Raw genomic sequence first — 22,615 nt, 5'->3', positions numbered from 1 at the left:
CTCTATTATTAGCCGATGTCTTTTATTCTTAAAAATATATTAGTCACGTGACACATGTCAACATTGTACAACAACCAAGATGTCTACCCCATCCCTTGAATACTTGAATAATGTGTGGCAGTACCTTCCGCAGGGCCACGAAAAACCCCTGAAGCAAGCTTTTTACAACACAATTGCTAATATATTTATCGTTTTAGCAGGGGCAGTTTCTGTTGCAGTCTATTTCATCCTTGCTCCATTTATTAGACCCTTGTACTGGGCTCTGTTATGCGGAAATTTCTTGTACCCTTTCAAACGCAGTCTAACGAACGTACTACGACAATGGCTGAAAGGTTTACAAGATTCAGGGACACCTTTTGCTGTTGGAATGATACTTCTCCCGTTGAAAATTGCAAATACTTTAGCTGAGTCCATGACTATGATGATATGGGCCAATATCAAGCTATTGTTTGGAATCGCCTTCGCGATTTCAGCAATGTATATTTTATATCACTTCATTCCACTGAGCTATTTGTTTGATATTCTCTGCAGTTTTCTAAATTTTCTGTACGATTTTGTGGAGTATTTTAATTCTTACTGGGTAAGCTGTTATTTGCCTTTTTTATTGAGTCATGTTTTGTGTTATGAAGTGACTACTCGGAAAAAGATTCTTGACTCGCCGGTAAAACCTTAGTTTAGCGTCGGAAATTATCGGGTAATGTTTGTTGAGTTTCGGTAACTAGAGTTACGGTAAACCATGTTTTATTTGACCATTAAAATATAAATAAATTGAAAGTCGATTGTAGTAAATTAATGTTTTAATTTTTTAAGTTTAATCAACAAAAGGAAACAAGAATAAATATAATAGTAGATTTAAATTAGTAGATCTAAAAAAAATATTTATTAATATAAATAATGAAGTCAAATGTAATAATTTAATGTTTTTGGCTTGCAGCTGATTTGCGACCATTAATTAATTATATCTAGATCTAGCTAGATATCTAGCTGCTAGGCCAAGTAAAAAAAATCTAGATTACGAAAATAGTAAAAATGATTACAAAATGTAAAAATGATTACAAAATGTAAAAATGATTACAAAAATAAATCTATCCAAATTTTAAACATTCTGTATAAAAATAAAAGATGACGCCAATTAAAGTATGGTTTACAGTACTTCCGGTGAATTCCGGAAGTGTGTGACAGACTTTGGCATTGTTTTACTGTTTTTTACTGCTATACGATTCCGGAATAATAACCGACGCTAAACTAAGGTTTTACCGACTCGCCTTTAGTGTTATTGGTAGCTAGGCCACACTTTATAAAAATAGCCATCACTAATTTACCAGACTGGCGAGGGTGATAGCAATATGGTCTGTTGCGCATGCCTGGAGAGCGAGAGAGGTGATGGGAGGAGGATTAGAGAGTCTGCGTGCGTGGTGGTGTCCTGCATGGTTGAGTGACTTATTAATATAGAATTATATATATAGATTGTTGTCACTACTCTGCCTAACTGCCATACCATGCCCGACTACTAGTAGAGTCAGATATCTATCAAAGGTGGGTGGGTTAAGGGATGTTCTAACAGGACTATTAATCATCCATATTCAAATCTTTATAAACTGTATACTTCAACCCAAACAAAACAAACATGGTACGCATAAATATTATTGGGTACGTGCCTGTTAGCTGTTTCTTCACTTCTGCATATTTATATGTTTAATCATACAAAATCTATTTTGAAACATTCAAACCAGAGCCAAACCATAAACCCGAAAGTATTGTATTATCATTGTCTGTTGCTTCAGTGTGAAATATAAAAGCAACTATAAAGAACCCTAGCTCCATGAAGCTCATATATGTTCTAATACAAGTGATTAGGAAGGGGGGGGGGGGGGTTGTTTACAATGATGGGGAGTTGTGGTGGTAAAAAAAAATATCATTTAAGATGATTTAATTATTAATATTAATTAATAATGGTTGACCTCCTATGTTTGATGTTTTTCACTTCATTACAGTATTGATTTACCCATACAATTCAACCAGAATGATCATCTGTTGAAATGTATGCTGTGAATCTATCTCTAAGGTGCTTTTTTTAAATATTTTAATTCTCGAAAAAAAAAAGTATTTCACTTATTTTTCAGGTGTGGACCCTACTTGTAGGTCACCTACTCTGTGTGATCTTTCTCTGGAAACCAGAATCAACATGGCTGCGCTGGATGTCTGCACCAGTCTGGGTCTCTGTCTTGCTGCATTTAGCCAACATTGCTGGTCCCTTGAAGGTGCCGCTGTTTTTTTTCATGGTCATTGTGATGGTGGCAGGGGTTGTTGTACAGATGGGGCCGTCAGAAACTCCAGGTAATTTTTGGTTTCAACGATGTATCACTTCAATGAGAAAATTATTTCTAGAGTAGTGAGTAACATATACTGTTATTACAAATTAATAATTGTTTATACTATTTATAGCTCCAGTATTTTAGTGTTAGAGGTTAGGTCTTGAAGTTCTTTTTATACTTATGAGTGTTCTGTCTCATGTTGCTACTTCATAAATTGTACAAACTATATTTCTTACCAAGCTTTTCAGCAGAGAGTCCATGGAGCTTCTTTAAATATGTGGTCGTAATATTTTTTCATGTGACTATGTTATCTCCTAATGGGGTTAAATCTAACTTTTTAGGCTGTTGCTACACACATTCAAAAAAATTTATAGCCATGTTGAAATGTTAATTGTAATTAGGGGCAGTATTTCTAGATGGAATAAATCAGTATTATCTTTAGCAATCATGCTGATCTGGAAACAACCATGCTGTTTTCCCTTCTCCACATACATATTTTTAGTCTGTAATGTTCCTAAAATGTATGTATGCCCTTTTTTCCACTAGTTATTTGTGTTAAATTTGCTTAGGTTTCAACTTAAAACGTGTTAATGTTTACAAATTGATAGCCATGCTGATGACAGTTACTTCTTAAAGCTTGTTGTGTTTCTCCACAGAATCAGCATCTGGGGGACAGAAAAGTCCATCATTCTGTTCAGTCATAGCTGCAGCTGTTGGGCTATCAAAGGACTCTAACTCCACACCAGACGGGGAGAAAGATGGCGTGAGTTATCCTGTGGACATGTGATGTTCATGGTTAACTTTTTTAAATTACAGATCAGAAATTCATTTGTTTTAATAGTGTTAGAAAAGAATTAGTATAAATTTAAAGATTGATATAAGTAATTAAGTCATTAAATATAAGTCATTAAATCAGTCAATATTTTTTTAGTCAAGGCTAATCGTATGTTTAAAGGATTAAGTTAGTTATAAATATGTATATAATTAGTAAGCAAACTTTATATTGCAACTAGTTATGGAGTCTAGAAGTATAAATATTGCATCATGTTTATCTAAAATTTATTTGCTTTGTGCTATACCAATCACAATGCTCTCTATTTCAACCTTGCATGATATATTAAATACAGAGTGGCTTTACTTTCTTCTGTAGCTCACATTCCTAGCAATTTCATCTTTCAAGATTTAAATAATTTTACAATAACCATGAATATTTAAATAACATAGTGTTTAGTTTTTCCATAAGAAAAAGCCAGTTCTCTAATTATGACTGATTGTAAAATAATTAGGCAACCAAGGTAGAAACCAAAACTGCGACGCTAGAAGAAAGCCCAATAGTCCGACCCCCAGAAACTTTACCTGCACCAAAGCCTCTAACACTTAATCTACCTGCTAGGCCTGACCCTCATGTCCATCCTATTGTGAGTATCTATTTGCATTTTGGACTCCTCTTTCACCATTACTGTCACTGTCTAAATATTTTAATATAATAATTTAAAAAAATACTTTTAAAATTAGCATGATAATAATTGCACATTTTTGAAAGAAATGGTTTAAAACTTTTCTAATTTCATGAAGCTTTCAGCATGTGTGCATAAAACTGTTTGCTCTTAACACCCAAAAACATTTTATATATATATATATATATATATATATATATATATATATATATATATATATATATATATATATATATATATATATATATATTTTTTTTTTTTATTTATTTATTTATTTATTTATTTATTTAAATATATATATATATATATATATATATATAGGCATTTGTATATATTATATTTTTTGTTTGACTCAATTTAGTATTGACAGCAATTGTTTATAAAATTTATTGATTTGAATTGTTGTCATCCCTTAAATGTAAAGAAAACAGAGGGATCTCCTGCGCCTAAAGCTAAAGCTGACCCCAGTGTCAAGTCCCCTGCTGGAGACACGCCCCCTCCCAAGTCTATTGTGGACCAGAGCTTCACAGCCCTGCTGTGGGGGCATGTTATAGTTCGTCTGTGGATGCATCTCTGGATTATTTCCCTTCTTTTTATGCTGCCACTTTTGCATGTCGGTTTCAAGAAAATAGGTAAAATAATTTAAATAAGTATAAAACAAAAGAATTGAAATGAGTTTTATTCACTTCGAGTGTTAAAAATGTGAAAAAGTATTTTGACAAAACTCATCATTGGTTGCCAAGATACTATAAAAATAAATAAAATTAAACAATATTTGCTGCCGAATTGAGCTATGATTCACATGTTGATGGTAAAATGAGACACTGTTTTGTCCCACAGTTCAACAGTTTAAGCCCAATGGTATGCTACATGGCACTGCTCAAAATGCCAAGGCCAGTATTTCCCAGTGGTTTGAAACTCGACAACAAGCTCTGATGCCACAGTGTCTCAGAGGCCTCGGCTCCCTTCTTTCAAAAGGGGATAGAAAGGTTTGTATTTATTTTTTAATGCCTGTGTTAATCCAATGTCAAAATAAGCACGTGTATTTGATGCTTCACATTTTAGTGTTGAAAGTATTTGTGTCATATCATGGTAAAATATCGCTACTACTTAATTATGTCCAACTTTTAAGAAATTGCTTGAACCAAAATGGTTACTGTTGAAGATAATTTAAATATGTGAAGAGTGCTATCTCAATTAAAAAAAAAAATTAACTCATAATTCTAATCCCAGAAGTAGATGCCCATTGTGTCTTATCATAATTTTAGTAATAAGGCTATATCTGTAATAATACTACAGCTTCCTGGCATTTTGTTCTAAAAAACCTTAAGTACTCTGATCTCCAATGTTTGTTGATGGTGATATGGGCTCACAAAAAATACCTCCATAATTGAAGATGAACAGTAAATTCAAAGCTTGAAGATGCAATTATTCTGGATAATTGATTGATAATTTGATTTCTTCCCAACTTTTAGATCATCTCAATCCTAGAACAAGGGTTGGACCAGGCCACGAGTATTTTGTTTATTCTGATGTTGTTGGTTGGGACATTTCTCTTCTCCATCATTGGTGCTGTTCAGGTGAGATCAGAAATTGTCATACCTTTTTGTCAGGTGTCAGCGAGATAAAAATGAACAAGGTGCTGTTCATGTGAAATCAAAAGAACTTTAATAATGAGTGTATAAGTTGTGTGGGTAATAATTTTGTTGTAGATTTGAAAATAGTAGGCAAAATGCTGGATGCACTATCTTTTAATGTTATGTAAGCATGCGATCTTTTCCTTGAAAAGACATAAGTGTAAAAAGAAATATAGTATCCAAATAGACCAGACTATCCCTAGGATGTATGAAGTAGAGTTCATCTGTTACCTTTGCGTATGAAAGGAAAGTGTTCAGCCATTCATCAGAGATGGGTGGACTAGCTTGAATCACTGATTCAACTGCAAGACTTTTGGGTAGTGATCTAGTATTCAATGGTCTTTTAAGTGTAGCTAGGTTATTTTTTAAATTTTATTTATTGACCTTTATTATTAGTGACACTTGAAAGGGAATGGCGCTGATATTGATGTACTGAGACATCAATCATAGTTTAAATGTTAGAAGACTCGTAATTTAACTATCATTTGTTAACGAGCTGATTGTCTTGTCTTTACAATACATTCACCATGAGCTGATTGTCTTGTATTCACCATGATCTGTCCTTACAATCCGATCAACTTTGTTGACAGATCCAGAGAGAGAGCATGTATATGATAACAACCACACAGAATGTCCTCAACAACACAGTCAACTCAGAGCTCTCAGAGTAAGTCCTATCACAATGTTACACCTACAGACACTACTTTACATACATTACACCTCTCATAGTCACACTCACTACTTTACATTACACCCTCCCAATGTCCAGCCAACCATAACTACATTACACCCTCCCAATGTCCAGCCAACCATAACTACATTACACCCTCCTAATATCCAGCCAACCATAACTACTTTACATTACACCCTCCCAAACTAAATTACCAATTATTTTTTTAGTGTATGTAATGATCTTGGCATAACAAGCTACCATACTTATAAGTTTGAATACTTGGACTATACAATTAATACTAGATGAAAATACAACAAATTTACTTTGCGCCAGAGGCGTATCGACCCTTCCCGGCGCCTGAGGACACCCCCCCCCCCATTTTGGCGCCCCCTAAGTTCGGCGCCCGGGGACATATGCTGCCCCCCTTCGCTACGCCTCTGCTTTGCGCAAGTAGTAACGTGTACACAGTTTTCAAATGTTTCAGTTGTATTTAGAAAGTGTTACGTTTGGACCGTCCTTGACACTTGTTTATGGCTCTGAGCACCAAGATGGTGGTTGTTTTTGTTTTGTCAACAGATGGATGCCCAATGCTGAGGAACTGAAGAAAACAATGGATCAGGTGCTACAGAAGACACACGAGCATGGAAGAAATTTTATTTCAAACAAAGTAAGGTGGTGTCATGTTTGATGGTGACATTTTGTTCATTGTTAGGTAGATGAGCAGTTTAAAGTCATGTCACTCTGTGTTTGTGTCACCACTTGACTGCAAATTTATGCCTGTCACCAGTGCTGCTCACTGCTTATTTTTATCTCTTAACTTTTTGCCCTGTGTTTGTATCACCACTACTGTAATACTGTGTCATTATTTTGTGTCACCATTTTTCTATTAGTACCACTACTGCCATACTATCAATGTTTAATTGTATCACCATCACCAACATGCGTCACCATTCATCCCTATTAGTACTACCACTACCAAAATAGTGTCACCATTTATTTGTGTCACCACTACCTAGCTGTGTCACCACTACCTAACCATGTCACCACTACCTAGCCATGTCACCACTACCTAGCCATGTCACTACTACCTAGCCATGTCACCACTACCTAGCTGTGTCACCACTACCTAGCCATGTCACCACTACCTAGCCATGTCACCACTACCTAGCTGTGTCACCACTACCTAGCCATGTCACCACTACCTAGCCATGTCACCACTACCTAGCCATGTCACCACTACCTAGCCATGTCACCACTCCCTAGCTATGTCACCACTACCTAGCCATGTCACCACTACTTAGCCATGTCACCATTACTTAGCCATGTCACCACTACCTAGCCATGTCACCACTACCTAGCCATGTCACCACTACTTAGCCATGTCACCACTACCTAGCCATGTCACCACTACCTAGCCATGTCACCACTACCTAGCCATGTCACCACTACCTAGCTGTGTCACCATTTATTTGTGTCACCACTACTTAGCTGTATCACCACTACCTGTCTGTGTCACTAAACTCAGGTGTTTGTCTACCCACCAGGTCCATGAGTTTCTACCTGTGGATGGCTCAGATGAAGAAAAGGACAATGTGGTCAACCAGGTACTGGACGTGTGGGACAAGCTCTACGCCTCCATGTTGACCATGAATGAGAAGGTAGGATAAAAGCTTGCACTAAGGGAATTTCTATCATTAAATCAAACACTCACCTAGCATATTGACAGAAACTAGTGATAAAATAATGATAGAATTTGTTTTATCAATCACCATTGTTAACATGTAATGCAAAACTAAAGCCGATAGAATTCTTGTACAAGTTTTATTTGCATATATATTTAATGAATATTGCTTTGTTTGTTTTTATTATGACCCAAACTTTTGATTTGCATTGATAATTACTTCCAGAAAACTAAATTAATTTAATTGATTTGATAATCTTGGGGGGGGGGGGGGGGAATTAAAAGTTACTCCCAAATTTGCTGGCTGTAATTTTTTCAGGATCAATGTGTGCCTGAATTTTGTTTTACATTACATATATTCTGACACACTACATTTTTAATCTGACACACCACATACAATCTGACACACTACATTTAATCTGACACACTACATATATTATGACACACTACCTATAACCTGACACACTACCTATAATCTGACACACTACATATAATCTGACACACTACATATAATCTGACACACTACATATAATCTGACACACTACATATAATCTTCACATGCTACTCATAATCTTTCATACTAAACAATCTTGCACAGCTATTGTACATTGCTTTGACATAACACATTAAGTCCATTACACGTTGAACCTTATTTTAAAACCAGTGACTAATGTCTGCTCTTCACTAGAGCCCTATTTAACACCAGTGACTAATGTCTGCTCCTCAGTACACTTAGAGCCCTGTTTAACACCAGTGTTTGATGTCTTCTGTTCCTCAGCGCAACCAGACGTCCAGCTCTCAACCCGTGCTGCCCTCGGACATGGACACGCTGATGTCCATGTTCTACAGGGTCAAGGACATGCTGCAGATCTCAGCTGCAGTAGAGTTTGTCAAGGCCAATTTAGGCATGTTTATGTCGGTAAGGCGCTGGCGACTGAGTAAACAAATGTAAGCATGCGGTTGAGTTTGTCAAGGCCAATTTAGGCATGTTTATGTCGGTAAGGCACTGGCGACTGAGTAAACAAATGTAAATATGCCGTAGAGTTTGTCAAGGCCAATTTAGGCATGTTTATGTCGGTAAGGCGCTGGCGACTGAGTAAACAAATGTAAATATGCCGTAGAGTTTGTCAAGGCCAATTTAGGCATATTTATGTCGGTAAGGCGCTGGCAACTGAGTAAACAAATGTAAACATGCCATTGAGTTTGTCAAGGTCAATTTAGGCATATTTATGTCGGTAAGGCGCTGGCGACTGAGTAAACAAATGTAAACATGGGCTGGTGAACTAACCAAATATACATGTAAAGATGATCTAATGAACTATCTAAAAAGTATAACTTATTAAAATGCTCTGAGGAGCTATTAACAAAGTATAACTTACAAAGATGTTCTGAGGAATTATATAAAATGTATAAAATGCTTTATAATTAACGTGCTGTGGAAATAATAAAGTTTTATATTTTTTTACTTGGGATATGTTAATTTATAATTATACTTATTTCTTTGGGTAAAAGTGCAGGCTTTTTTTTATGGTTAACTACATATCTTTTTTTTAAATTATAGTCCTATATTTTTTTTTAGTTTGTACTGTTCAAAATATTTTAGAACTCCTGTACATGTGGCTAAATGTTTGGTTTGTTCACAAATATTATTTTTTTTTAAAATCTACTTGTTTATCATCTTCAGTAATTTCCTTTGTATTTGATCATTTTTGTCCTTTAATCAGTGTGAGCTGTACCAAAATATTTAATCAGTTATATAATAAGTTAACCAACAACGTGTATTTTGTAGGTCCTGGAATCAGTGTGAGCTGTACCAAAATGTTTAATCAGTTATATAATAAGTTAACCAACAACGTGTATTTTGTATGTCCTGGAATCAGTGTGGGCTGTACCAAAATGTTTAATCAGTTATATAACAAGTTAACCAACAACGATCTCTGTATCTTGTAGGTCCTGGAATCAGTGTGGGCTGTACCAAAATATTTAATCAGTTATATAACAAGTTAACCAACAACAATCTCTGTATCTTGTAGGTCCTGGAATCAGTGTGGGCTGTACCAAAATGTTTAATCAGTTGTATAACAAGTTAACCAACAACGATCTCTGTATCCTGTAGGTCCTGGAATCAGTGTGGGCTGTACCAAATTATTTAATCAATTGTATAACAAGTTAACCAACAACGATCTCTGTATCTTGTAGGTCCTGGAATCAGTGTGGGCTGTACCAAAATATTTAATCAGTTGTATAACAAGTTAACCAACAACGATCTCTGTATCTTGTAGGTCCTGGAATCAGTGTGAGCTGTACCAAAATATTTAATCAGTTGTATAACAAGTTAACCCACAACGATCTCTGTATCTTGTAGGTCCTGGAATCAGTGTGGGCTGTACCAAAATATTTAACCAATTATATAACAAGTTAACAACGTGCTCTGTATCTTGTAGGTCCTGGAATCAGTGTGGGCCGTACCAAAATATTTAACCAATTATATAACAAGTTAACAACGTGCTCTGTATCTTGTAGGTCCTGGAATCAGTGTGGGCCGTGCTGAAAGGGAACATGTCCCTCCTGATGACCGTCATCACCTCCATTGTGTCCGCCCTGCTGGGAGGGGGCACGGCTATTTTAAATTTCGTCATTTCGGCTGTAAGTCACTGTAGCAGATAGTGGTAACTTTTAACTCTCCAACACAGGAAGACAAATAAATTTCCAATTGGATTAAGCAATTATTTTAAAAAATCTCAACTTACTGATTGTATTGTAAAGTAATTACAATATGTGAAGCAAAATCAAAACTGGTATAAAAAAAACAGGACCTTGTAGTGCACTTTATTAATAGATTTATTTTATTTGTTTACCAGCAGGGCTAAAAATCTTACTGTCTGAAATTTCTGCAACGTGCAATTTATTTTATATATTCCACAAGATTTTTTTAAAACAGCTATTTTATAACTCTCCTTTTCCTCAATATGATTATTTTTAAGACTACATTTCCTCAAAACAATGTGGATTGTTAATGTTATTAGGATAGCTGTATGATTTCATGTTATATTGACCACCCTATTCTACCTGTCCAGATAATTTACCTGACCAACCTATTCTACCTGTCCAGATAATTTATCTGACCACCCTATTCTACCTGTCCAGATAATTTACCTGACCACCCTATTCTACCTGACCACCCTGTTCTACCTGTCCAGATAATTTACCTGACCACCCTATTCTACCTGTCCAGATAATTTATCTGACCACCCTATTCTACCTGTCCAGATAATTTACCTGACCACCCTATTCTACCTGACCACCCTATTCTACCTGTCCAGATAATTTACCTGACCACCCTATTCTACCTGTCCAGATAATTTACCTGCCCACCCTATTCTACCTGTCCAGATAATTTTCCTGACCACCCTATTCTACCTGCTGGCCTCTAGTGGAGAGATGTACAAACCTGCTGAACTTTTCTGTAACATGAGTCCTGGCTCTACTGGCAACCGTTTTGGTCAAGCTGTTGAAAAAGCCATCAGGTTAGATTTACATGTCTTTTTTGTTTTATTTCTATTTTATTTTTGTTGAAATAGGCATTTCATTAAGGTTTATATCAGAGACGCATTTCATTAAGGTTTATAACAGAGACATGTCATCCAAAACATTTTTGTCAACTATTATATAGTTGCCAGATTTTTTTACAAACTTGAACCAAATTTTTAATCCTGAATAAATGCATTTTCAGTGGTGTCTTCAAAGCATCTTTGAAAATGGCCACATTCTATGGATTATACACCTGGCTCATTCATCTCGTATTTGGCCTGGATATTATTTTTATCCCCTCAGGTACATTATGTTCTTTCACACACCAAGTGAGTGACATTAAAACTATTGAGAATCTGAGAAATAACATTAAATGAGAATCTGTTTAAAAATAATCTTTGATTTGCTTTTTTGTTTTGTTTTGTTTTTTTAAATTTATTTTGAGAAAGCCAGCCATGACTAAACCAATTGAATAAAAAATAATTTAAACAGCCTGTTAATTTTTCATCTCTTAAAACTAAGAATTATTTTAATAATTTTTAGGTGAAGAGGATAGAGCTAATTTTATTATTCATAATATTTTTTTACAATCATTCTAACAATAGCTTAGTTTGCAATATTATATTTAGTTTTTGTTCCTTCAGAATTTTATGAATTCTTTTCTGTTTAATATTCATATGTATTGTCTTAATCAAATGTAAAAAGCAACTATTAACTAAATTATTTGTAGATTAGTTTTAAAAGTGTGTAAGTTAAATAATTTTTTTTTCTCTTTCCCTGACACAACCCAGCTCTAGCTGCTGTGTTTGCAGCCATCCCATTCCTTGGACCCTATTGGGCGGCTGTGCCGGCTGTCATTGACCTTTGGCTAGTCAAGGGTCAAGGTCTCAACGCTCTCTTGCTGTTTGTGGCACACATGATGCCAGCGTATGTGGTGGACACAGCAATCTACAGAGAGATAGAGGGGTAAGTCTGGCAATGCTCTCTTGTTGTTAGTGACACACATGATGCCAGCGTATGTGGTGGACACAGCAATCTACAGAGAGATAGAGGGGTAAGTCTGTCAATGCTCTCTTGTTGTTAGTGACACACATGATGCCAGGGTATGTGGTGGACACAGCAATCTACAGAGAGATAGAGGGGTAAGTCTGGCAATGCTCTCTTGTTGTTAGTGGCACACATGATGCCAGCTTATGTGGTGGACACAGCAATCTACAGAGAGATAGAGGGGTAAGTCTGTCAATGCTCTCTTGTTGTTAGTGGCACACATGATGCCAGCTTATGTGGTGGACACAGCAATCTACAGAGAGATAGAGGGGTAAGTCTGTCAATGCTCTCTTGTTGTTAGTGGCACACATGATGCCAGCTTATGTGGTGGACACAGCAATCTACAGAGAGATAGAGGGGTAAGTCTGTCAATGCTCTCTTGTTGTTAGTGGCACACATGATGCCAGCTTATGTGGTGGACACAGCAATCTACAGAGAGATAGAGGGGTAAGTCTGTCAATGCTCTCTTGTTGTTAGTGGCACACATGATGCCAGGGTATGTGGTGGACACAGCAATCTACAGAGAGATAGAGGGGTAAGTCTGTCAATGCTCTCTTGTTGTTAGTGGCACACATGATGTCAGCTTATGTGGTGGACACAGCAATCTACAGAGAGATAGAGGGGTAAGTCTGTCAATGCTCTCTTGTTGTTAGTGACACACATGATGCCAGCTTATGTGGTGGACACAGCAATCTACAGAGAGATAGAGGGGTAAGTCTGTCAATGCTCTCTTGTTAGTGGCACACATGATGCCAGGGTATGTGGTGGACACAGCAATCTACAGAGAGGGGTAAGTCTGGCATCGCTGCCATTATTATTTTACTCTCTGGCACCTGTCAACGAAGGATTGAGTAAAAAAATTGTTGGCTTTATGTAACCTTCTGCCATGTAAAATAATGATTGGAGCGTATATTAATTATTTTTGTTCAGTTTTTTTTTTTTTTTTTTTTTTTTTGCATTATGAACATTAGTTATTTTAACCAAGTTGTACTTTTTAATGCTGGCTTAAGAAAAAATATACTGGATTAATATACACTCTGCTTTAGTTTATTTTTTTAAAAAATGTATGACTCTTTATTTTAACATTGCTTGTAATAAATAGAGAACTGTATGAACTGTTTTAATAATTTAAACAATTTTTTGTAAGTTATCACAGTTTAGATATATAATGTTTGTTTAGTTAATTACTGTCTAAATATATAAAGTTTGTTTAGTTTGACACAGTTCAGATGTATAAAATTTGTTTAGTTTGTCAGTTCAGATGTATAATCCTCCATTTGTCTCCCTTTGTCAGGGGTCACCCCTACGTCACAGGCCTGGCCATCGCTGGGGGCATCTTGTTCATGGGGCTTGAGGGGGCAATTATTGGACCAATCATCCTGTGCTGCCTGATTGTGGTGGTCAACATGTACAGCAGCATGCTGCAGACTGACCCCACCACCCCCAACCCAGGTCAGTCAAGCTGAGATCGTTCAATCTTCTCATTTACAGTAACTTGTCGATAAAATCCCCATAATTTACAGTAAAACTTGTCGATAAAATCCCCACTGTTGCTGTAAAATTTGTCAATAAAATCCCCATAATTTACAGTAAAACTTGTCGATAAAATCCCCACTATTACAGTAAAACTTGTAGATAAAATCCCCACATTTAAAGTAAAACTTGTCAATCAAGTCTCCACTAATATTTTAGGATAATCACATCTGATCTAGTTTTCAATAAAAATATTTGAACGTGCTATATAACTTGCCATTTCATGTTTTTTGTCCATTTCTCCCTTGGTTTTATTTTATTATAATCTTCAATGGCTTTAGTACAGAGAGTGCACTCATTTTATTGATTAAAATTTTTTAACTCTTTAAATTTTAAGAATAGACAAAACTCTATAATTTAAGTTCAATCTGCCCCTAATTATTTTCTAAGCAGTTTTTTAAAATCTCTAAATCATTATTTGTCTAAAACAATTTTTATTTTAAATTGCCTTATGATTTTGCCTAGAATTCATGGTAAAGGATTTAAATTATTTTAAGTTAGCATTACTTTCCTTCTCTTTTTATTCTTTGTTTCAGTGATGTGGCCTAAGAGATTGAGGTTTTTATTTTAATCACTTTATTTTCTTTCAGAGTTAATGTTTTGTATTTCCCCATATTACTTTCTGTTTTGAGCTGGGTTGTTGATTTCTTTTTTTTAACTTTTTAACATTCAAGTTGTTTTGGTGTGGCTATTTCAGCTTCTAAATTAGATGTTTAGTGAGGATATTCTCATAGTGTAGATTGTTTGGCTACTGTATCTTTACGAAGCACTCACTGTTCAGCAGTCGACATCTCTTTAATTTGCAGTGGGACATTAATAACATCTATTTAAGTCAGAAATATATTTCCTAGCATTAATTCATGTTTTTTGGAGCTTAATAAGAAGTAGATTTATCTAGCTTATGGAACTAATATTTTGTTTCATTTGTGATTTTTAAAACTTTAATTTCTCTGAAATATTTTTTTAAAAACTCTAACAGGCAAAATTTTTTATGTACCTGGTCTTACTTAAGTTTTTATGTTAAAATTAGTTTTGAAACTTCAATCTCTGAATATAAGGTTTTTTTTTCACCCAAAGTATGTTTTTCAATACATTATCAGTTTTAATAATCATTACTACATCAAAAATTAAATTTTTGTTATTAAAAGAAATCACAATAGTGATTCCATGTTTTATATATTCCCACCCACAGCACCTCTAAACATTAGCCTGCAGTCAGTACTGAACAGAATTCAGCAGAAAGAACAATATAAGGGCACACGGTGATTGGATGTGTTGTTTTTTTCTGCTTAGCAAATTTTTCAGTGTTTCCCTCATCAGTATCGCAGTTGTTCACATTATCATGCAGGCTCTTCTCCAGCTATATATGTGACTCTTCATGTTTTTTGTATGGTTATACACATAATCTTGTGGCTATATTACAGTGTTCACATAATCCTTGTGGCTATCATACAGTTGTAAACATAATCCTTGCGATTATATTGCAGTTGTACACATAATCCCTGTAACTTCCAGTATTTTGCAGTTGTACATATTGACTTATAGTGACTCATATACAGTGACGTACAATGCCATGTGGCACACATAAAAATAACTGATTCCTAATTACTTTTATGCACTTTCACACACAACTTCTAAATTTAAAAAAAAAACATATCCTCCCCACTCTTGTGCGTAGGGGTGCAAATGCTGTAGGCTGAGCAATTACCATATCTGAGATCACAATTTGTTGATGAACTCAGCAATGTCCAGCACAGTGAAATGTCATGTTGTGTACACATTTATCATGTGTTTTATTCAAAATTAAAGTCTGTCTAAATCTTCTTTTTTTCCTTCATATACAGACTATTTATTATTTACTGTCATTGTTTTTATTTAAAGTTATTGCAAATTTTAAAAAATAAAAATATTCCTTACATAGAATTCTTACTGTTTGTGCAATAGTTGATAATAATACTTGTCAACATTGTATACGATAAATAACCGTTCTGCTCATAAAAATAAACTTAATTTCTTTGTTTTCTATAAAGTTAAAAATTTTATTCAAAAATTTAAATATTGAATATTAATAATGAAATTTTGCTCTATTCTGGCATACAACGAAGCACTTTGTTATGCAACTCAAACCTCTTTAAAATAACATATTACTCTTATCAATTTTCTTTCAAATGCAATAAATGTCTATCTGATCACTGTGTAAGTCATTGCTGATTGCCCAGTTGTCACATAGTCTACGTGTGCAAGTGACTTTTATTATAACATTGCAGTGTTAAACAGTTGTATTTACGTATTTACATTATGTGCTGGCTGTGTTTTCTTAACCACGTACTGTTGTTACACTGTTGAATCAAGAAATTCTTTAGTTTTCAGTCAAAGAAAATATTTTACTCATTATAAAACGTCTAAATTGTAGTTTTGAATCTGAGTTACTTGTCAAGCATTTTTATAGCTTAAAACATCATAATTTGAGAAAAGAAATGTTGAGGAAAATTGTCTTTAAAGTGAGGGACAAAATGTTGTAATTTTAAAATATTGAAAGAAAAAAAATTTAACATTTGTTTCAAGTTTTGTTGGTGATATTGCTTATAAATGTCAATAAGAATTTCAGCTTTCTATTTTCATTGTGTGCCGTTAAATTTTTTTCTCTCCTTTATGATATGCATCTTGTCATGCTTTGTTTGTTGGGGCTGGGTCGTCGGTGTAAAGCTAGGGCTGGTTTGGTTTTTCACAGCTTTCTCCCAGATAGAGATTGTTTCAGTCATCAGCTCATTAATTAATTAATTAATTAATACGTTGTTCACTGTGTTGGTTGTTTTTTTTTATGTACATTAAAAGGTGCTGAGATTGTAAAATTCTGGTGGTTACGTGTTAAATTAGAAACTAACACAATTAGTTGCCCGTTTGTATCATGTTTTTTTTAATCAGTTGTTTTAAAGTTTCTCTTGTTAATTGTTTTTTGAGGCTTACTAAGGATACAGAAAATTTTAAGTAAAGGATTCAAGTGATAAATACTATGCAAATTATATAAATATGTTTTTAAACTGGTGAAACATTTGGAGATACAACTTTTAGAATCCGATAATTGAGATTTGTAAGAATAATTTTGTAATTTATCCTATTAATGTTTTTACAAATATTAATTACTTTTCAAAATATGCTTATTTATCTTAAATCATTAAATCTGCTTTACATTATGTTGTTTTTAATTTAAAACCACAAAGTAAAGGATCCAATATTACTATCTGCTAATAAAGATAAAAAGGTTCTTTTTAAGCTTTAACCCATAAAGTAGTTAAAGGAAGCTTTATTTCAATGGACTCTGTAAATAATTTGATACTTTTCTTTCTCGTTTGAATGTTAACCCTTACCATTTCTTATTAATGGTATAAGCATGACCCACTCTGTGTATAATTCTTTACAGACAAAATGGTGAAAAAAAATTACGACACACCCCTACTTATACTTGTATACACAGTGTAACAAACTGTAACAGTTTTGCTTTCAGTATTTGAGAGTAAAGTTTTTGGGGAAATCCAGCATGGAAGTATATCCACATCTTGTATGCATGTGACCTTAATTATACAGCACTGTGCACAACAACACTGTTTGTGTACACGTTACAATGTGTTGTAACTGATTTGTACAAACTGAGACACTCATGAAACTAAAGCTTCCTGTTTATAATTTTCAGGTCTGTAAGCTCGGACTCTTTCCATGTGCACTAGCCAGAGGGCAAGAAGCTGTCATCAGTGAGGAACGCTGCATGGAGAAAAATGCATTAGAAATCCCAGGAGCCAGAAGATGTCAACATCAAAGGACTTGTACCTGTATCAGACTTTGACGCTTGAACCAAGTGTGTAGATCACTCTCCAAAAACTGCTTAGATCAGCAATATATTTTTACATTCGTTTTTTTTACCATGCCTATAACAAGACCCTAGAGATAATGCATCGTTAATCTGTTGGATTTTTTTTTTTAGTGAGTATGCTCCATTAGTTGGTTTTACATTTTTTTCCATCACAAAACTTACCCTTGTTATACTTTCGCAAAAGTTTTTATAGGTTTTGTTACTAATGCGTATCTTATAAGTCTTTGAAATCACTTACTCTTTAATATAGAATAAACAATTTTGGTACATTTGGTTTAATGATTTTTTATCCTTATAGTGTTACCTTGTTCTTCGAGAATAAAGAAAAAGTTCTCTAATTGTCTTTTTTTTAAAATATATTTATACACATTTTTAAATTTAATTTTTATTTTGAATTTGATTTGAAGAATTTTTTAAAAATGAAAAGTTTTAAAACGTGCAATTACACAATTTCTTAAAGAATTTGAATACTAGTGTAGAAACAGCAGTTTCATAATACCCAACATGAGTTAACAAGTGAAATAAGTACAAATAAAAATTATAGTTTAAACCCTAATCTAGCTTATACTATTGCTGTATGCTTTTTAAAAAACAGAACTAAAGACAATTTTACTTTTAATGCTAAATATTGAACACGATTTTATTTTATCTTTCTTAATCTTTTAACTAAACTCTCAAAAGCCTTATTATAATGTCTTTCATGTGTATTATTTTTCTACTCAATTAGAAATATATTGCCATAATATTAACAAGAGAATAAGAATTTCTTCAAAAATATTAGCATTTTCAGTAAGTCAATAAGTGTACATGTGTAATTATCTAGGTCTGTGTTGTGTCCATTAGTTTAGGTTTTAGAGAATCGCAATTGACCAGTCTTTATTTTATAGCCCCATTTCCCATTTTAGATTAACCAAAATTGATGTCATACCACCAGTAACTCAGTCTTTTGTCTAATTATTTTTCTATAATTTTCCCTCTTTAGCAAGAAGTGTTAGAATATAATTTGTAAAGTTTCTTAGAAATATTGTGTGCCATAAAAATAATAAAGATCTGAATTATTTCGTGTACAGTTTGTCTTATGTGTTCATTGGGTTAGTTTTTTTATTATCACAATTATTTATTTCAGACTATTTAAAATGTCTGTTCTAATTATAGCATTTCAACTATTTTTTTCTAATTTTTAAAATTTTCTAGTCTATTTTTATTTACAAATATTTCTCCATCAAATTGTTAAAAACTCAGTTTGTCATCACTGGTGTTGAAAAACTGGTATGACCAAGTTCGTCATTGTAAGTCAATTGTTGAGATGTTAAATTAATGGTATGACCAAGTTGGTCGTTAAAAATTAAATTGTTGAGATGGTAAATTAATAGTATAAGCTAGTTGGTCATTGTAATGTCAGTTATCAATATGATAAATTATATGTTATGACCAAATATGTCATTATAAAGTCCTTTGTTCAGATGGTAAATTGAATGGTAAAAGTCATTTGTTGAGATTAAAAATTGAAGGAATGACCAAATTGGTCATTATAAATTTGTTGAGATGGTTGTGAAAAATAATCGAGACATAAATTCAACAACTTTAAAACATTTTTGCATTGTGCAATATTCCCCAGAAGTCTTTTTTTCAAGTGCTGAAAGACAGACTCGGTGTTCATTTTACAAATTGTTTCAAGCCTGTACTTTAATCTTAAATAAGCTAAATGCTTATTTTATCAATTTTTTCAATACCCATAACTTTATCTGTTGAGACTCTGCTGATGTTTTTTTTTTAATGTTTGCCGATATCTAGAGTATTGATCTTTAAATAAGAAATATATGTAATCTTACATTCACGTACTAAAGTAACAATAATGTTCTTAGAAATCTGTTGTTCGTACTTTTTTTTTTTTACTTTTTTAAACAACTAATTAGTTTATCTGTTAATCGGATGCGTGCTACTGACATAAGTTTTTAAAAGTATTGATTCCTGCTATATGTTGTAGAGTTTTGAGTTACACTAGAGTATAGTTTACCATTGATTCCTGTTATATGTTTTTGAGTAATGAGTTAAACTAGAGTTTAGTTTTCCATTGATTCTTGATATGTTTTTGAGTTATGAGTAAATGTTTTGTTTATTGTATACTTTACTATTGTTTTTTTTATATCCCGGTCAGTGTTCTAGCTCAGTGGCGTCACAAGGTTGGGGTGGGTTTGCGGTTTGCACTAAGCGACACCATTTAGAGGGTGACACCAAATTTAAAAATTTGTTAAATTTACTGTCAAAACAATGTTAACAGTCAAAGCAATATTTTATCCAGTTAAAATAAAGTAGAAGTCAAAAGAGATGACACCAACGTTAAAAATGCACATTTTTGGCGGAGACATCCTCAATTACTGGGGGGGGGGGGGGAGAACACCTGACCTAGTGACGCCACTGTCTAGCCAGATTGTTTGAATGTGTTCTTTGAAAAGTTCTGCACGCTCAAGCTTTTATCAAAATATAACCATGATACCATTTTTTTTCTCTGCCGTGATTTATTTGATCTAATTATGCTACTTTATTGTAGCTCTTTAGACCTCTTGTTCTTCTAGCCATCCCAGTCATATCTGAACTCATCCTTTTTGTTTTGCATTTTACGCTTTTTATTTTTATCTTACCACTGTGTTATTATTACACCCTTGTATTTTATTGGGTATTTTATCCTTTCGGCTTTTTAATGTTTTACCAAGGTCATAGAATTATATAATTGTGTTTCATGTATTGTGCCGTTTTGCAATTGTCGAATGCTTATAATCATTTTTCTAATATAATTTTTATTTCAGGGAGTTTTGCTTATGTCCTACCAGTATTTATATTGAACTGATAAATGTACAATTAGATTGAGCTTTTTCCTCTAAGCTTTTTTTTTTAATTACCAATAGGCCTGCTTAAAATTAGCTAATTGTTTTAATTAACGTTTCACTATATAAAGCTGTAACCATAATTAAGAAAAAAAACTAATTAGTTTGTAAAAATCCTGATTCATTTTTGGAGTTGATCACTAATGCTAAAAATTCAATATGGTGCTTATTCTTCTTTTACTTTTTATAAGATGTATATTACCGACAAAGTGTGAAATGCAGATGTATTCTATAGAATACCTAAATTAAATATTCTAATTGAATGGTGATGCCTTTAGGCAAGGTTGCCTACATAATATCTTATATGAGCTATATAATTGTATACTTTGCTTAGGCATTATGATAATACCTAGGCATTCTTCAAATAGACATGAACTCTTTAAGGCAAAGTGCAAAATGTCAATTTTCGTTTAAGGTTTCATGTCAAAATGTGTAACAATGAAGTAAAACTGAGTTAGCAATATAAAGGCTCTTTTTGTTTTTAAACTACAAAATATTTGAAAGAGATTTTTTCAAAAAGTAAGATTAAGTTTAGGGTTAGGGTAAGAGTCAGTGGAATTTCACCATTGCTTTTTTAAGAGTATTGTTAACTAGATTATTTCTTTTGTATTCAAATTTGTGTCAGTGTTTTGCACAAGCTAATAGGTGAATATTTACTCCAAATTTTAATGGTACCGGTATTTTCACTAGGCCTACCTCTTGTCTTGTTAGAGCATTGAATTAGTAGCCTACTCTAGTCTAATATTGTGAAATGTTTTGGGAGTAGAATGCCTATTCTATGCTTCCCTTGTTTGCAATGTGTAGAGTTGGATTTACCTCCAAATTTGATTTCCTATTTTAGACATTCTGTGGAATGACTGGTTTTGCACTTTCTAGTAACAATAATATTTAAAATTTATGGGATTTTTTCTTGTTTTGTTTTTTACAATTATCTTTGTTATATGATTTTTAAAGAATTCTGTGTGCTTTGATGCCTCAATGTACAATACTTTACTTGAGTCTACTGTAACTGCATGATGGATTAGTGGATTGATCTCAAGGCATATTTTTCTGGTCTATCTTGTAGCTCAGTCTCAGATATTAAATAGTCAGTTGATACGTGGTTTTGTGTTAAAATTTGGTGGAGTATGTGTTGTAGTGTGTGGGGGCTGGTGGAGTATGTAGTGTGTGTTTGTGGGGGTTGGTGGAATATGTGTTGTTGTGTGTGGGGGTTGGTGGAGTATGTGTGTTTGTGGGGGCTGGTGGAGTATGTGTTGTTGTGGGGGCTGGTGGAGTATGTGTTGTAGCGTGTGGGGGCTGGTGGAGTATGTGTTGTAGCGTGTGGGGGCTGGTGGAGTATGTGTTGTTGTGGGGGTTGGTGGAGTATGTAATGTGTGTGTTGGGGGGGTTGGTGGAGTATGTGTTGTAGTGTGTGGGGGCTGGTGGAGTATGTGTTGTAGCATGTTTCTGGGGGCTGGTGGAGTATCTGTTGTAATGTGTGGGGGCTGGTGGAGTATATGTTGTTGTGGGGGTTGGTGGAGTATGTGTTGTAGTGTGTGGGGGCTGGTGGAGTATGTGTTGTAGTGTGTGGGGGCTGGTGGAGTATGTGTTGTAGTGGGGGTTGGTGGAGTATGTGTTGTAGTGTGTGGGGGCTGGTGGAGTATGTGTTGTAGTGTGTGGGGGCTGGTGGAGTATGTGTTGTAGTGGGGGTTGGTGGAGTATGTGTTGTTGTGGGGGTTGGTGGAGTATGTGTTGTTGTGGGGGTTGGTGGAGTATGTGTTGTAGTGTGTGGGGGTTGGTGGAGTATGTGTTGTTGTGGGGGTTGGTGGAGTATGTGTTGTTGTGGGGGTTGGTGGAGTATGTGTTGTAGTGTGTGGGGTTGGTGGAGTATGTGTTGTTGTGGGGGTTGGTGGAGTATGTGTTGTTGTGGGGGTTGGTGGAGTATCTGTTGTAGTGTGTGGGGTTGGTGGAGTATGTGTTGTTGTGGGGGTTGGTGGAGTATCTGTTGT

The 22,615-nt window shown here is 34.3% G+C and overlaps 1 protein-coding gene across 4 annotated transcripts; it reads left to right on the top strand.

Moving 5' to 3' along the window:
- Positions 1 to 57: 57 nt before the first annotated feature.
- On the top strand, positions 58 to 21,725 carry LOC131928725 (transmembrane protein 245). Of its 4 annotated transcripts, none has more exons than XM_059284814.1 (18): positions 58 to 580; positions 2,124 to 2,337; positions 2,972 to 3,078; positions 3,602 to 3,733; positions 4,197 to 4,404; positions 4,613 to 4,761; positions 5,248 to 5,352; positions 6,000 to 6,076; positions 6,659 to 6,749; positions 7,627 to 7,740; positions 8,542 to 8,682; positions 10,287 to 10,409; positions 11,157 to 11,290; positions 11,497 to 11,597; positions 12,086 to 12,260; positions 13,636 to 13,793; positions 15,067 to 15,136; positions 17,566 to 21,725. In XM_059284814.1, exons 1-18 carry the CDS (start codon positions 80 to 82, stop codon positions 17,597 to 17,599), a joined length of 2,634 nt encoding a protein of 877 aa, XP_059140797.1. In that variant the 5' UTR covers positions 58 to 79; the 3' UTR covers positions 17,600 to 21,725. The 4 variants fall into 4 exon arrangements, with proteins under 4 accessions (XP_059140797.1, XP_059140798.1, XP_059140800.1 ...); XM_059284815.1 differs by lacking the exon at positions 15,067 to 15,136 and adding an exon at positions 14,411 to 14,432; XM_059284817.1 differs by lacking the exon at positions 3,602 to 3,733.
- Positions 21,726 to 22,615: the final 890 nt, after the last annotated feature.

Source organism: Physella acuta, unplaced genomic scaffold (genome assembly GCF_028476545.2).
Source record: "Physella acuta isolate Inbredline_101_S28 unplaced genomic scaffold, ASM2847654v3 ptg001535l, whole genome shotgun sequence".
Classification (NCBI taxonomy): domain Eukaryota; kingdom Metazoa; phylum Mollusca; class Gastropoda; family Physidae; genus Physella; species Physella acuta.
The sequence above is the reverse complement of the archived record's forward strand: the minus strand, read 5'-3'. Positions and strand labels throughout refer to the sequence as shown.

Coding starts and splice junctions, on each gene's coding strand:
- LOC131928725 (XM_059284814.1), top strand. CDS start 80: ATGTCTACCCCATCCCTTGAATACTTGAATAATGTGTGGCAGTACCTT. Junction 581..2,123: donor AGTATTTTAATTCTTACTGG/GTAAGCTGTTAT, acceptor CTTATTTTTCAG/GTGTGGACCCTACTTGTAGG. Junction 8,683..10,286: donor ATTTAGGCATGTTTATGTCG/GTAAGGCGCTGG, acceptor TGTATCTTGTAG/GTCCTGGAATCAGTGTGGGC.